The sequence below is a fragment of the Limulus polyphemus genome, unplaced genomic scaffold, assembly GCF_000517525.1.
Source record: "Limulus polyphemus unplaced genomic scaffold, Limulus_polyphemus-2.1.2 Scaffold18, whole genome shotgun sequence".
NCBI classification, from domain to species: domain Eukaryota; kingdom Metazoa; phylum Arthropoda; class Merostomata; order Xiphosura; family Limulidae; genus Limulus; species Limulus polyphemus.
In genome coordinates this window covers 1,150,835-1,168,618 of record NW_013665628.1, presented here as the reverse complement: position 1 = coordinate 1,168,618, position 17,784 = coordinate 1,150,835, and the positions used below count along the sequence as shown (strand labels likewise).

The 17,784-nt window shown below is 31.2% G+C and overlaps 1 protein-coding gene across 2 annotated transcripts in view; it reads right to left on the bottom strand.

Moving 5' to 3' along the window:
* LOC106457736 (dual 3',5'-cyclic-AMP and -GMP phosphodiesterase 11-like) overlaps positions 1–17,784 on the bottom strand; it is a 62,396-nt gene that overhangs the window by 27,356 nt on the left and 17,256 nt on the right. For both annotated transcript variants that reach the window (XM_013917185.2, XM_022383953.1), the window contains exons 9-14: positions 16,735–16,878; positions 15,886–16,029; positions 14,729–14,875; positions 13,789–13,896; positions 6,469–6,578; positions 3,565–3,652 (exon numbers count right to left, since the gene is read on the bottom strand). In XM_013917185.2, coding sequence (XP_013772639.1) covers positions 3,565–3,652; positions 6,469–6,578; positions 13,789–13,896; positions 14,729–14,875; positions 15,886–16,029; positions 16,735–16,878 — 741 coding nt within the window. The remainder of the gene's footprint in view (positions 1–3,564; positions 3,653–6,468; positions 6,579–13,788; positions 13,897–14,728; positions 14,876–15,885; positions 16,030–16,734; positions 16,879–17,784) is intronic.

Genomic DNA, 17,784 nt, shown 5'->3' with positions numbered 1-17,784 from the left:
CTGAAGGTTGTTGAAGAAAACAAATTTAATTAAAAAGATAAAAAATAACTTTTTTGTTACTATACCAAAAACAAGTTTCATAACTGAAAAAAAAGAGATGATAAGCAAAATTTCAAAATTAGCATTTTTACAACTGAATTTTGATTTAAATCTGCACAGAAAAGATCTTTAATGAATTAAACATCAGACTTGTTTCTTCTCTAATGAATTCTATAAACAGATTTATCTCACAGTAATGCAATAAAATTACTGTATATAATGATACAAAAAACTATAGTCAAAGTTAGGAAGCATAAAATAGCAAATTGTTAACTTAGGATTAACTCCTAGTTCAGAATATTCAGGGAAACAAAACAAAAATTGTAATTGGCTTTTTTTTCACTTCCATTGCAAAATTTAATTGAAATGAAAGTTTTATTTCTATATGACATCGCATCTATAAATTAATATTTACATGTAGCTCTGAAACAGAAATATAAGCAATTATTAACAAAACTTAGAAAATATTACTGACAGAAAAATTAACTTCTTGAATGATTTACACACAACAAACAACAAGAATATAAAATTATACAATCAAAGTACCATTTGATCAGAGAATTTAAAGCAATTAATTAGAAATTTAAAAACTAGGCCAGATCTAATAGGTACATGTGTTTCTAAGCAAAATTTGGAACTTACAGAACAAAAATATTAAATAGTCACAACTGAACAAATATTGCATGAAAATAAAAATCACTGTACACATGAGAAGAAAACAACACAGAGGAATTATCCAAGACAAGTTTATCATCTTATGCAATGAATCAAGTTGAAAGGACTGTCATGATCAAAGATTAATGGTATGATTAGTTAATCACAAAAAAACATCTTCAATATAATAAATTTTGTCAACTTTTGATTGAATTTCACAACTATTATCTAGGTGTCCAATATCTTCTTGAAACTTTTGTTTATAATACATTAGCAGTCTTAACTTCAAAATAACTTCAAATTATCAGTATAGTTCTGAACCAACCAATTACATTAGTTGTTTTTTTGTTGTTTTATTTAATTATTTGTGTATTACCTGCTTATGCCAGATGATGGTCCATAACACTTCTTTGTTTCAGCTAAAAGCTCTATAAAACAGCATCTTATCTGACAAACTATTATTCTGAAATTAAACCTTAAAGTTGACAACTTAAATCTTTTTTTTCTTCTGACTGTAAGTAAAATTAAGTAAACAAAATATATAGTATACTGGTCGATACCATGATATAAGTTGATTAAAAAAAAACAGGAAATTCCTAGAAAAACCGCAAAAAAATACTTATACTGTTATTGTTTTGAACAATGAAGATTGTATTAGTAAAGCACATATTCTGATAGTTCTCAATTTACTTGGGTAAAATAAATCACGTATTTAAATGAAGAATCAAAGGCAGAAATATATTTATTGTAATTACAAAAAGAATTTTTCATTGCTGAAGATGTTTATCTTAATTTAAACACAATAGTGTAGCTAGGGGTTTTAAGTTAGCTGCTGCTTTAGCTTTTGTTTGCAACTAACCATGAAAAAAATGTTTTTGTTTGTTTGTTTTGAATTTTGCACAAAGCTACATGAGAGCTATCTGTGCTAGCTGTCCCTAATTTAGCAGTGTGAGACTAGAGGAAAGGCAGCTAGTCATCACATCCCATTGCCAACTCTTGGGCTACTCTTTTACTAATGAATAGTAGGATTGACCATCACATTATAATGCCCCCACGCCTGAAAGGGAGAGCATGTTTGGTAGAACGGGGATTCGAACCTGTGACCCACAGATTGCGAGTCGAGCACCCTAACCACCTGGCCAAAAAAAAAGAAAGGTTTAAATGATTTCCTTAAAAATTCAAACTTCTATACTATTCTACATATGCTTGGTTTCAAATGGTTGCGATAATAAATCTGTTTCAGTCACTTTAACAGTACACATATGGCAATCACATTATTAGACTTTCAGTTAAATGTCCAAAGAGAGTTAAAGTAATTTTTCTTGACTGCTTCATTCCTGCTTTGCTTCATAATTATACTAGACTTTAGATAATTACAACTAATCATAAATTTACACATTTTGCTGAACTGTTTTCAATTTATATTTTACAACAAAATTCAAAGCTAATTTGGTGATACATTTGCACAAGTATTTGAGATTAATGAAAATTTCCAGATAGTTTATGAAAAAGCAAGTAACATTAGGATATTATAACACTTTTCTCTAGTCTTAATGAGGTTGTTCTAACCTTAAAATACATCAACCAATATACAAGTATATTTTTCCTTGGTGTAATTATTAGGTGCACACACCTTCATACTTTTCCATTCTGAAAGAGAGTTTGAGGTCATTTATCTTTCTTGCTAAGTTCAGCACTCAGGATATCTTTGCACTGCAGTAGAGTGAACCATGATATAAAGATACATAGGCTCATTTTAGGTAATAAAAGCTATAATATTAGGCATTCACAAAACAGTTTTTAAATTTAAATATCAACATGGGGCACCAGGACTATCAAGAAAGAGACCTGAAACGATTCACAACTCAGCTGGGGAGCGAGGCATGTTATGATGCGTGGCAGTGAAAGCCGCAAGGAAGCTGTCGCGCTGATGTCGCTGGACTCGCCCAGAGGACTTGTCCCGAGTGCTTGTGTATGTATGGCTTAGATGCTGTGCCCCCTCCTGTATGTGCTCCACCATTTTCGTATTCATGGCGTGTTAGATCCCACTTTTGTCCCCATTTTCTTGTAATAATAATTCATGATTGTGTGGCAGCTAAGCATTGGTAGAATTATCGATGTACTGCTGTCTATGATGATGATGATGATGTAGTAAGCAAAGTGAGTGTAGTATCTTGTAATAAGCAAGAATACATTAACACAAAGGTCAGTTGTAAAAGCCATCCACGTGACCCAGACAACAGTACAGAAGTTGCTTCCATGACATATTTGTTTAATTGATACATACTAGTAAATTCAATGTACACCGCATCTATGGATATGTATGCACTTAGAGTATTGTGTGTGTGTGTGTGTGTTTTCTTATAGCAAAGCCACATTGGGCTATCTGCTGTGTCCACAGAGGAGAATCAAACCCCAGATTTTAGTATTGTAAATCCATAGACTTACCACTGTCCCAGCAGGGGACTTTGGAGTATTGAAACTTATTCTGGGAAACCATCATCTTCATTAATTAGATGGGTTATGAAAGCTTTATGACAGAGTCTTTTGCAACAAAAACTATGCTGCAGGCCTATTGTCAAGATTTAGGGTCATTAGATAAAGCATGATGGACATGGAATAATGGACTGTAATGCCATAGTGAGGCTCCAAAATCATTTTTAATATAACATACTAAACCTTTGTAAGGTGGCAACTAAATGGGGTATTAGACAAACTAAGCAATATATTGCATGTAGATAAAACAAGGTAAAGTAAATATAACATATGCTTGAAAAATACATATTTAAAATAATACTCAGTTTGTGTTATACACTAAGACCATAACTGAATATTTTTAATGTACAAAGTTTGTGAAAATCAAGATCTCACCTGGGTGTTTAGTATCATTATACATTGGTCAAAATGGTGATGTTCCATAGTGGATGTAGAGTAGAGCTGAGCAAGGGGTGAACAGGATCTGACAGAAAGAGACAGGAGGAACTGAAACTAAAGTAATAAAGCATCTAGATTATCTTATAAGCAATTGTACTAGTTAATATACTACTCATCAAAAAGGTTGGTCAATACTTGGAACAAAAGAAATTATATGCTCAATTTCTCTGCTGAAAGGTAAGATAAAATATGTGTTTGAATCTTTTTACTATGCGATATAAAAATTAATTCCTACTGCCTGATGGAAACAGTGTACATATAGAATGAACTTAGCAACTAACAGAAACCTTTGGGCTAGCACTGTATGAACAGTATTGGATATAGTAATAGAAGCAGTAAATAAAATGAGTATTAAATGTAGGTATTATAGGATTGCTCCACCTTTATTGTATGTAAATTAGCTGCATCAGATTACAGTCATGTACTTATAGTTTACCATACTTTGTGATTGGTTGTCATCCAACTAATCAAAGAGTACCAAAGAGTGCCTATAAAAGTACATGAAGTTGTATCATACAAGTAATAATGTGGTGAATACACTCATGACTCCCAGGACAGAAATGCCAAAAGAAAAAAAATATAGAAACTAAAGTATCAGCTGGTGAAGACTACTCCAAATGTATTGAGGTTAAATTTCAAGCTTCGGTAGAAGCTGCATTGAAACTGAAAAAGGTATATGAAACTATTGCTGTTGATGATAAAAGTGATCAAGATAAAAAGTCCAAACTCTTTAAACGTGGTATTAAGTAACTCGGGGTATTTTCTTTACATGACACAAAACAATCCAGAAAAGATCTTGCCAAAGATCAAGCTTAAGTGCATGTGTGAATATTACTTCCAGAACAGTAACATGGACATTAGCACAAAGTGGCCTCAATGGATGTGTGGTTGCATGCTGAAAAACCACTGCTTGGGGTAATAGATAACCAAAAGCCTGAAATAGACATCTGACTTCAAATAATAAGATAAGAAAAGTTTGAGGGGGTGCTCTATACAGGTGAATCTAAATTCAACTTGTTAGTTAACATTCAATGATAGTTCATCTGATGACAGAGAGGAGAACAGTATTAAGATCAACATACAACATCTACAGTGAAAACATGCTGAGGAACAAATACAAGTATGGGCTGCATCTTGGTCAATGGTGTTGGAAATCTGCACAAAACTGATGACATACTGGCAGCTGACAGATAAAAGTAGATTCTTATCTATCACATCATTTCTAAAAAACAAGACCTATTGGGCAATGATCCATTTTCTAGCAAACGTAATGATAGACCTGGAAGGAAACAAAGCTGTTGGAACACTTGTTACCATGGCTTGTCCTGTATAAAACCCTTACATGAATATTACTGAGGTTGTATTGCTTTATATGGAAACTGAGAAAATCAAAGGACAACCAAACTACTTGGTTGAATTTTGGGGCATAATGCAAGACATTTGGGATATTACTTCACAATCATCATTGATAAACTTAAAGTAGCTTAAAAACAAAATGTACAGCTTTGTTTAAAACAAATACAATTTTACTGCTTTATTCAAAGTGAACACAAAATACTAATACATTGTAACTTGTATGCTTTTTTTTTAGCATTTTATGCTAATGATATATTGCTTATTGTTTGTGTATCAGATTAGCATTTCTATAACTATTTCCAATAATGCACCTCAATACTGAGTCACAAAGAATCGTAAGATCCAAGACTATATACAAATGTTTATAATTACTTGAACAGTTTAATTGAAGCAAAGTTTTCTTGGATTAAGCAACTAAATAATCTTTTAATTCTACAATTAAATATTACTTGTACACAAAAGAACTGAATGACGTTTTCAGTCATACATTTTCATGGTTTTTTAATGTATATACAAATGAATATTTTTATTTTAAACCTAGTAAAAATCTATCCTCAGTAAACAAAGATGTATGACTGAAAAAGTTTTATATTTGAAATCTAATAAGAGATACAAATTTTGTATCTTAACAGAACAGATTACAAAAGAGTTCAAACTTGCTTTATATATATATATATTAGAAAATCTGTCTGTTTCATTCAATTCTGCTATTCAAGGCTAACTACATTAGCTATCCCTAATTTTGAAGTGATATACCAGAGAGAAGGTAGCTAGTCAACATCCTCAAGTTGTGGCTACTCTAATCAAATAGTGGGATTTGACAGTCACTATTACAATGCATCCATGGCCCCAAAGTGCAAAGCATGGTTTCTTTTTGGCAGTAACAGGGTACAAATCATAGAAACTCAAATCCACAATCCAGTACACTAACCACTAGGCCTTGCTTGCCTCTTTATAAAATCTGAAAGTTTACAAGACATGAATACTTTCGATAGAAAGTACTACTGCTAAAAACTTAGTTAGTGTTAAATAAAAGTAATTATAGTTTTCAGCATGCAATCAATAGACGTCACTGATCCTTAGCAAAGCTTAAATGTTTTTGTAGGGATAATGTGCAATATATTTGTATATTTTAATATGCTTTTTCTATTTAATTTCTTCAACATCCATGTGATTAGGAGTAGCAAGAGTATGCTTAAAGTGCATTGAGAACTTTAAGCACCCTGTGTAGAAAACTGAGTGTTGAGATTGAAGGAAGCACAGAGTACAGTTATCGTATTTGGTTTTGGAGGAAATGATTGAAGACCTGGGAGACTTCTGTAGTACTGTCTAAGTGAAAAGAAAACTGCATATTATCTTTGATAAAAGCTAGCACTGTGCAAGAAGTGTTCAGTGTGAGAATCACTGCATGTTTTAAACATTTGTTAAATAGATAGTTCTTTTATCATATTCTTATCCAGCTACATAGTTATAATAAATGTTTACTTAATTTGGAAGGAATTGTTGGTTCCTCTGTGGTCCAGATCATGGCACAAACAGGCTACAATAAGAGCTAATGTCTCTAATTCTCCAAGAACTCTCAACAGCTTTGTATTCTGCCAAAATGTAAACAAAAAGTAACTTACTTTATTAGTTTCATTGTAACTTAAAAAAGGTATTATATAACAATGAAATTTAATATTTAACCTTAAAAAGTAGCAAATACAATATTTCATACAAAATATATATGTTCGAGATATTTTATTACTGCAAAATGAGTACTCATCTCCAAAGGAATAAAAATATGAGGGTTTTTCAGCTTTCAATTTACTGTATCTAATTTTACTTACCTTTTATTTATCGTGTTCTCCTTATCGCACAGATGTTGAAAAACCAGAAAATTACTTACACTCTTGTTCACCCATAAAAATTTCACATTTCAAATACCATGTACATTTATTGTTCACATTTAACCCTCAGTCAGTGTCAAGTTCATCAGAAACATCATTGGTGATTATTGGATCATCCTGAACACCTTCAAGTTGGAAAGATGGTCTTGTGAGCCTTGTGCCACTGGGGATACAAGAAGTATATTGATGCTATTTGTGCCCATCATCCCACTACTCTTGTATCTGTATAGCATTATACAGGAAAAACCAGGCTAGTATAGACTGGTCACTCTGACTGCCATACTGAATTATGAGAAAGTAAATATAACTTGAAATGTGGCAGGACTGAATCTTTGCACAGAGAAGACTATCCCTTTCACTACTGACCCACACGTCATACATTCCGTCCTCACACAGATGTTCTTGTGTGTATGACAATTGTGAGAAAGTGGTGTATTTTGGGACAAAATATTGTATTGCTTTAATATTTTACCACTTTTACCTCTTTTGTGCTAAATTTTCAGACTTTACAATCTGTTGGATTATTTTGAATTTTCCACCACTTTGAGCATGAGTTGTGTGACAGCAAAATCAGATCTTGCACTTTGTATAAGTGTAAGCTGACAGCAGTTGCAAATACCACTGACAATTCTCATGCAATTACCAATGCAAGGAATTTGTAAATTGGTAAGTACCATGTCTTAACATTTTGGAATATGCATGTTCAGTAAATGTTGCATCGTTATTTTGCCCATCAACAAGATATAGATCAAGGACCAACAGAATATACTCATCAGTGAATACAGCTGTAATTGTCTGCTAGCCACTTGTGTGTAGCATAGCATTGCACTTTTCTGCATACACACACACACATATATATATATTATAAACTAAAATGGCCATACCATTGTTCTCTTCTGCCAAAAGATTTCATACAAGAGAATGAATGTGGTAAGATATAAATGCCTGGTGAGTGATATGTCTAAATCAAACATATAAATTAACAAAACTTCTTTCCTAAGCTGAATGAGTTGGGTCTAGTGCTTTCTTTACATACAGAATTATGTTGGAAATCTTAGTATAGAGTTTAATGAGCAGAAATCTCGAACAAGTTCATGCAGAGTTTACTTGAATATTTCTGAAAGATGGAATCCTGGAATACAAGTGAGGAAATTGAGTTTTGTTTAGTCCAGTCAGATTAAAGAACTCACTGTAGGTTAGCTTGTGAGATCCATCAAAGTCTGTTTCACAAATCTTTGTTACTTCTGCATGTGCATTCTCTAAAAAATCAAACATCTTTGTTATCATACAACTGATATGATATTTCGTTTTTGCATCTATCACCAGGCACAAGTCAGATGTATACTTTCTGTCCAGTTGAATCTTGCATTACAAAGCTCCAGTATAGACGACAATACCATGCATAACAATTAAAAAATAACTGAGTTCATAAATCAAATGATGCAATCCACTGAACATGTTTGGTCACATTATACTTTTGGTATGACTGTTGCTTGCTAACCTGATTTTCAGTCTTAAATGCTGTGAGCTTGTACAATATGGTTGCTCAAGGATGCAAGAAGAATGTGAAAGGAGAGCATAACTTTGAGCTCTTCTATGAGATATGGGGATATCAGGTGGATGGCTTTAGAATAATAGCATTGTTAATAGAATTTGATACATATGATGCCAACACTGGCAGGACTTTTCCTCTCTCTTTGAATGTATATTCTTAGCTCATGTTTATTGGTTTAGGTTCGCACTTCAAATGGCATAAGACACATCTGTATTTGTTTGGCAGCATGATTAGATGGTGTCTTGCTACCATCATTTTTGGCTCCACAACTATAGAAATGTCTCCATTTCATTGGATAATGAAAATTTTCATGCATCACCATGCAAATAGCTCACCTGAGAAAATGTGATTTCATTGGCTGATGTATAGTATGGATTAGTGTAGATTTGTTCAGTGTGACCTTTTGCATCTTGTATATTTGCATCACAAAAAAAAAGGTTTAAATATTTCAAAATATGACAAAAGACAGATCCTGAAAATTTAACACAAAAAACAGTTTTCATGACAAAACATCCAGCAATACCTTTACACAATACCATATTTTTATATTTGATAATGATAAAAAGCCTATTGAAAACTAAAGTTGCTTAAAGATGGTGCCCACACAAAAAAAAATATTGATACTATGTAGGAAGAATATTAAACTGAAAAGAATATTATACAAGTAAGCCTATAAAAAATTTGATACAGATGTAAAAAATGATGTGGCAATAGATGTATTCATTTCTGCAAATAAACTTTGTAGTATGTTTCCTCACAAATAAAATTTCCATAGTAAGGGTAAATATTTATTTTTGGCCATCATACATAGGCAAAAGTTTAATGTCACAGACCCTTGTCTTTTATTTTGGCTGTTTCTAAAATATGGAAATAGAATTAATGTAAAATAAAAGCCAAATTATTGTTTTTGCTATGTAAAAGCCGATTTATTGTTTTGAAATATTTAATTATTATGAATTTGAACAATGTTTTAAAAATGTGATTGCATATAATTTCACTTAACTAACTCCTAGTTTTGAAAATAATTTCCCAATCTCTTGAGTCAACATCCCATGGTAATAGCAATACAACAAACACAACTGGTCAAAAAATGTTTGAGAAAATGAAACATATTCAATACAACAGTATCACTAGGGTGAACTTTATTATTTCTATCATACACAGTATTGAATGATGCACCCACTATTACATTACCTTATCCTACAAAGTAATATGTAAAAACTACGAATCAGCAATTAGTCTTTATCCTATTCAACAACAGTGAGTATGTACCTCTATAAAACTACTATTATTTCATCATATTGTACATTTCTGAGGGAAATAAAATATACACCTCATACTACTTCATCCCATTCTGCAATGCTAAGTATGTACTGCTATTAAAGTGCTATTACTTCATCCCATCCTGCAATGCTCAGTATTTACTGCTATAAAAGTGCTATTACTTCATTCCATCCTGCAATACTAAGTATGTACTGCCATAAAAAATGCTATTACTTCATCCCATCCTGCAATGCTAAGTATGTACTGCCATAAAAAAGTGCTATTACTTCATCTTATCCAGCAAGCCTTGGTCTATTTCACCATTTTAGAAATACCAGTTCTCTCCATGCAAGAAAAACCAGCTTTTGACATTCGAGTAAAACCAGCTTAGCAAGTATTCACAACCTCTCCCACCTGCTGTGCAGTTTCCTGTCTTCAGGTTTTGACACCAGCACTTTCCCTGGATGCCTTGAGGCCCGACATCAGTCACACTCACTTCACTCATGCCAAGCCTGCTAATCAATCAACCACTTACTTAACATCTCTTACACTCTGTCAGTAAAACCCACTTCAGCCACTTAAAGTTTCGACCACTAGCTACAAGCTCACAATCACTATAAAGTCTAAATCTTAATATCCGTGTTTGGGGTCAAAGAGAAACTCCTTGTCTCTGAGCACACCAATTATCTTTCATGCCTCTTTGAGGCATGAAAGATTTTAAATCAAAATAACCGTCAAGTTTAATCATCATAATCCTATCCTGCAGAGTGCTGAGGGAGTAAAACTATGCACCTAATACTACTTTATCCCGTACTGCAGAGTGCTGAGTATGTACCACTATAAAAGTGCTATTACTTCATCTAATCCTGAGGGAGTAAAACCATACACCTAATACTATTTCATCTTACATTACAGAATGATTAGCATGTACCACTACAAATCTGCTATTACTTCATCTGACCTTGAAGGAGTAACACCATGCATCTAATACTACATCATCTCATACTGCAGAGTGATGAGTATACAGCACTATCAAACAACAATTACTCAATTCTGGAAGTACCACTGCGGACACACTTTTCAACTTTAAGCTTAACTGAAGCTAGTTCAAAGCTGTTACGATATAAAAGAAAAAAAAATGTTATTTTCAACAGCCTACATATTTGTTTGATTGAGGAACTCCAAAGTATAACCAGTAAAATCACAAACTGTATTAACTTGCTGTTTGCACCAACTATTCAGTTTTGCATAGAACTTGATCTAGACCTTCTGAAAGTGTTTAGTTTTTATAAAACATGTGCACTTGTTTAGTCTGTTTAGCATTAAATTATGTATATTTTATAATCTCCAAAAGCCAGCCAAGCTTAATTTCGTAACAGTAAGTTTCTGAATTCAGTTGCACAAATATGGATCATTATCATTTGTATTTAAATTCTAAATACTTTTGGTGGAACAGTTATTAGAAAAGTACTAGAGGAAGTGTGTAACCAAAACTGTTTCACTACTTTCAATCACATTCTTAGTCAGATAATTTTGATGCATTCTAGTATTTTGGTGGAAATCAGTATCTATCTGCTGTTGAAATTATATTTACAATATACTGTTGCCTCCACATGAAAAAAATATCAAGCTAGCTCATTGGCTTTAAATGAGGAATAACTTACTAGACATATCCTGCCATTAAAATTAAAGTTCCTTTTTTTCAATATGACTTTCCTTCAATTTCAAAAAATTAAAATTAAAAACACTTCATATATATTAAAAACTGCTTTGAAACTGATAAACAAAATAACATACTTTACACAGTACTTTCACGCTCATAATATCAATAAAAAAATTGTCTGAAGAGCACAGCCACTCCTGAAAAAAATTTGGCTTTAATGACATAGATTATTCTATCTGCTCAGCATTTTAATTTTTTGTATGTACAATACATATAATGAAGATGGTTGATAAAACACAAAATATTTTATTTAAAAGGTTTTGAACATTCGAAATACATACATTCAATCTTCAGCAAAATCTGAAAATTGTGTTACAAAGATGATTATTAGCTAAAATTATAATATCATAATCACTAGTTTACTCAGTTATTAAGTCAAGTAGTAAACAGACGGATAAAACAATGATTATATAAATATATATACATATTACACAACAATTGAGTTTAAGTGTGCATAAACAAATCTTGGAACTTCTTGTCATCTCCATAAAGTTAAAACATTTCCTCTTTAATAACTTAATTTATGACCAGATAGATGAAATCGCCATGAGATCTCCATTGGGTCTGACAATAGCCAATAGATGTCTACGCTATCATGAAGCAAGTGACTAGAAAACTGTCCACATGAATTCAAACCTGTCCATTACAAATGCTATATTGATAACACTTTGTTACTGTTTCGACAAACAAGTCACTTTCTAAGTTCCTTTCATACCTTAATTCCCAACACGTCAATATCAAGTTCACATCCGAACTCAAAGAAAATTATACCTTACCATTCCTAGACGTCAGGATTACCGAAAAAAAGATAAACACTTTTCTATTTCTACCTACTTTTACTAGATTCTACACCAATTTCAATAGTTTTATCCCTAACTTCCTCAAACATAATTTGGTTATATCATTGTTAAACAGAATTTTTAACCTTTGTTCTAATTATTTTATTTTACATATAGAAATTACCTTTCTACATAAACACATGTTAAATAATGGCTACTTGATTGATTTTCTAACAACGATTACATGCAATTTCCTAAACAACAAATTCCAACCACCAGCTAATGTGCACACCATCCCCAAATTTCCCATCATTATCTCCCTTCTTTTTATGGGTTCACAATCCCTACAAATTAAAAAACAACTCTCTTCTCTAATAAAAAACCTTCTATCCTCAAATTCAGCTCAGAATAATATACAGACCTAGCGTCCACATTAACACTTATTTCAATACAAAGATCAACTATCTAAACTTCTACATTCATGGCTCATGTATACATGTATGTGTACTGACTGTAAGGTCACGTACATTGGCAAAACTAAACACCACTTAAAAACTAGAGTCTGTGAACATTTAGGAGTATCTAACAGAACCGACTATCCACTACTTAAATCCAGCCACTCATCCAATCATTCACATTCTGAAACCATAGGTCACAATATTTCATTTATCGATTTCTCTATCATTATTACAGGATCTTCAGACCTTGAACTCTATATTAAAGAAAGTTTACTCATAGCTAAAAAATGTCCAGCTCTTAATGACTCACAAAGCTCTTTGGATCTAAAAAATTGTTCTAAATTTTCACACTTAAACTCAACTGTTGTGTATAATATATATAATCATTATTTTATCTGTCCATTTACCACTTGTCTTAATAACTAAATAAACTAGTGATTATGATATTATATTATAATTTTAGTTAATAATCATCCCAACTAAATAAACTAGTGATTATGATATGATATTATAATTTTAGTTAATAATCATCCCAACTAAATAAACTAGTGATTATGATATTATATTATAATTTTAGTTAGTAATCATCCCAACTAAATAAACTAGTGATTATTATATTATAATTTTAGTTAGTAATCATCCCAACTAAATAAACTAGTGATTATGATATGATATTATAATTTTAGTTAGTAATCATCTGTGTAATACAATTTTCAGATTTCACTGAAGATGGAATGAATGTATTCTGAAACATTCGAACCTTGTAAATAAAATGTTTTGTGTTTTGTCAACCATCTTCATTATTAGACTTTGGTTTCCCCAACATGAATCCATTGCTAGTGTTATAATATATACATATGTTAATCAGCATTACCCATACAAGAGTGTCATCTCACAAAAAGACTTGAGGGGGAGGGGGCAAAGAAAACTGGTCTCATGTGATTCTGAAACTCAGCTGGGGGCCCTATACTAAGGTATAATTTGTGTACGTCTGTTAATCTGACTACTTGAAATTTCTCACAGAAACTACCATTTGGGGCTCCTTCCAGCTTGAGGGGAGAAGCTGCTACTGTTGCCACCATCCCCAAAATGATGCCCCTGATTACAATACACACTATTCATTATTTTACAGGCTTACCGTCAGGACCGCAAACATTACTTGTGCAACATTGAAGGCATGTCTCCAGTTATGGTATGTTACTTGTCTGTAATTTTTTTTCACACTCAACAACCATCTGCACAAGACCTAAAATTTAGGGAGAAATACAGTGTAATGGAAAAATACGGAGATAATGTGTGTCAATAACAAAAGAAAAACATCAAAACCTACTGTTTATTTAAAATTTTCATAAAGATATCTCTTAATTTGAAAAGTAATAAAATATTCAAATATTGAATATTTACATAACTAAGACAACCTTGAAACTGATTACATAAGAATTGATAAGTATTCTAAAATTTTATATTTAGCAAATATCATCAAACTAGTTAAGTATTTAATAGCATGCATTTCTAATGATATCTAACTTCAAACCTCTAGCATTTTGAAAAACTTACAAAACTCACTGAGAACAATTTTTGAAGAAAACTTTATTTTACCTTAATTTTTAAATCAATTACATTATTTTATGATTGTTTATAAACTTTATAATTGTTTACCATAATTAAAAGTCAACAAAACAGCAGCAAGTATCAAATAATTAGTCTTATGACTTAAATTTTTTCAACATACTTCATTAATTTTCAAAAAGATATGAATGAAACAGTTTCAGAAGGTTAGATGTTAGTCAGTAAATACTTGATCTAGTTTTTCATTTAAGTCAACGAGTCTGTGTTTCAAGCTTTAATTCAAATTCTATTGAAAATGTACAAGTCAAGCATGTAAAATTAAGTTATGCATAATTACAATTAACAAAGAGTTTAACATCAAATGCATCAAGTAACAATAAAAATATTTATAAATAACCTTAATACTAAACAAACCTAGATTGTCATGGAAGAAAGAATTAGGAATGACATGTAAATTCCAATTCAATAGATAACAAGTAATAAAATAAAATAACATTTTTATTAAGTACCTTATATTCAATATGGAAACGCTCTATCAAGTCTAAATCAAGAAACATCCGCAGACAAGCTTTGCACATATCTTCTTCTTCAAGACTAAAATCATTAAATTTGAGCTCATGCAATTTGTATGCTTGAGTAGAAGGAATTAAAACAGTCTGTAGAAGAAAAATATTACATCCAAGTGAGTTTCACACACACACAAAATTAATCATGTGCATTATTGACTTAAGTTCTAAATTTAAAAATAACTTAAACTTGGGTAATGATAAAAATCCAACCATTCACTTTTAGTTACTCTTTTTTTAAGACTTTCAGTAACTTCAAATGGATTCAAGTAACAAACTTTTTTAAAATAAATATTCTTTTTACAGGCCAGTTTAATGTGTAGTTGGATTTCAAGAAAGAAAAATGGAAAGAAAGTAATGAAAAATGAAAAAGGGAATTTACATTAAATATCAATATTCCAATTAACTGCAAAAGAGAAAGGAAACTTTTTGAATTAGTAGTTTCCAAAATTGTTCAAGAATTTAATGTAATTACTCATACTTTTCACTTCACTATACATATGAATTTTAAGTGTATATATATATACACACACACAAATATGTAGCATAAGAGTTGGCTTGTTTCAATTTGAGCAAAGCTACACGAGGGCTATTTGCACTAGCCATCCCTAATTTAGCAGTGATAGACTAGAGGGAAGGTAGCTAGTCAACACCATCCACCACCAACTCTTGGGCTACTTTTTTTATCAATGAATAGTGGGACTGACTGTCACATTATAACACCCCCAGAGCTGAAAAGGCAAACATGTTCGGTGATGGGGATTTGAATCTTCAACCCTCAGATTGTGAATCAAGCACCTTAATCACCAGACCCAATAGAATAAGATATTATATTACTAAACATAAACTATTTATTCACATAAAAGTGAAGTCACATCCTGAATAAACATCTCTCTGCTTTCACTTCAGAGCATTTCTAGTTCATGTTCACAAATCTAATCTAAAACTTCCTTATTTTATTCATTTAAATAATTGGAATGAAGAATTAATTTAAAACTGGTATTTTATTATATAATTGCAATCAAAATGTAAATGTATTTAGATGGTATTTATAAGGACACTTAGCAACATCTATTTACAAAAATAAAGACATCTCTCACACTAAGATTCTGTGCTTCTTCTAAGGGAGAAGTAGCATGATAAGACAGGACTTCCAGAGTTACTCTTTGCTTGGCCATAGCTTTTATAGCTTTCTCATACATTTGTGTATTGTGAATACCCATGCCACAGAAAATAGCAAATGCCTAATAACAACAAATACGTGATTTAGCAAAAACATTTACTGGCACACACATTTGAAAGACTATTCAAATTATAAACTATGTTGTTATGGCTTAATACATAACTATTCTGATCTCTTTAAGCACAAGACTTGTAATTACAATAAAAAAAGCTAATATAATACAACAGAAAACATTTTTTGTTATATTTTGGAATAAAGTTACATGTTTTAGTACTAAAAAACATAAATAAGAAATAATTGTAATGCACTAAAAAACTAACATCAAATATGCATTTTCAGCATATGGAAAAATGCAACTGTAATGCTTTAATATATATAGAAAAATAATCTATCAATAACATTTTCCTAATAAGTTAAATAACCTGAAGTTTTACCAAAAAACAATTAAAAATCTCTAGATATCGGTAACCATAGCTAATATCAGTATGTAAAATTGGTAAATAAATTGAATGAAAAATTTTTCATTTTATCCAAAAAAATTGTTAGCTTAAAGTTAATTATTTTTTAAAATTGGAATATTAATCACAAGTACAAGTTACATCAACTGATAAACTATGTACTGATATTTATCACACAATATTACATTTCCAGCTATTTTTTCACAAGGGGTATTTTCTATTACACTTCTTCCACAATACTATTTTTCAAATGAACATTTATGTTCCCTAGAAATTTCTCATTTTGAATTACAAAAACAGCTTCTCACCTCAAATAGATTTTCATCATTTTTATTGAAAGGTGTTCCATTAAGTTTGTTGATCAGCTGGCTCACACCTATGATCTTCCGATTGGCATTCCAGATGGGCATGCATAGGATACTACAATGTCGGAATGAGCTGCCCTCATCAACCTGGAGCATCAAGATGGATGGATCGGCAAACCTTATGCTTTAAAACGCAAGTATCAAGCAGTTTGGAAAATCTCCAGTCCAGATTAAGTTTAGATTAAATGCATTATGCATGTACTTTGGCAATTAATAACATGACCATAAGCTGCCATCTACTATGAACAAGTAACTACTATCTTATTACTTTGAAAAATATATTTATTTTTCAATAATACTTATCACTTGCATGCTCAAATTATACCCTAATCATTGAATACTTTTTGTTAACAAGAAACTTAAATAGCTTAAAATAACTGATTCTTATATTTTTTAAAGTTATCAAAGTGTATCAGAAGTTCTGATATTAAGTTCAGTCATTTAATTCCATTCTTTTTTGGGTTTAAACATACACAATGTTTTCCACTAGATAGACGAAATAGATCAAGGCAAAATATTTATAAAAACAAATTTTCCAAACTTAGTAGTACAATGTGACTAAGAAACAAAATAAAAATTTTGATTTAATGACCTAGGTTTAGCAGATAAATTTTGAAAAAACACTAAAAGTATCATTACTTCATAAATGATAAAAAACAATCAAAATATTGATTAATAAGTAGAACATTCAGAGTGGCCTCTTTTAAGAGACTAGAATTTGTGGTGAGAAGAATTTAGAAAAATAATACCAGGTGTTGCAGTCATTAGAAACCTACCTAATAAAAGGAAGCTTTATCTAAACACAAATGAAAAGGTAAAAATAGGTTGAAATTTACCACCTGGTAACCTGTTTGCTATTTACCAAAAAACTATTTTACTTCTCGAGGAACTCCTAAAATTACACTTGTAAATGAGTTGAATTTGTAAATGTTTCAAATTGTGCCTAGACTAAAGCTAAATATGCAGGCATATATATATATATATATATATATA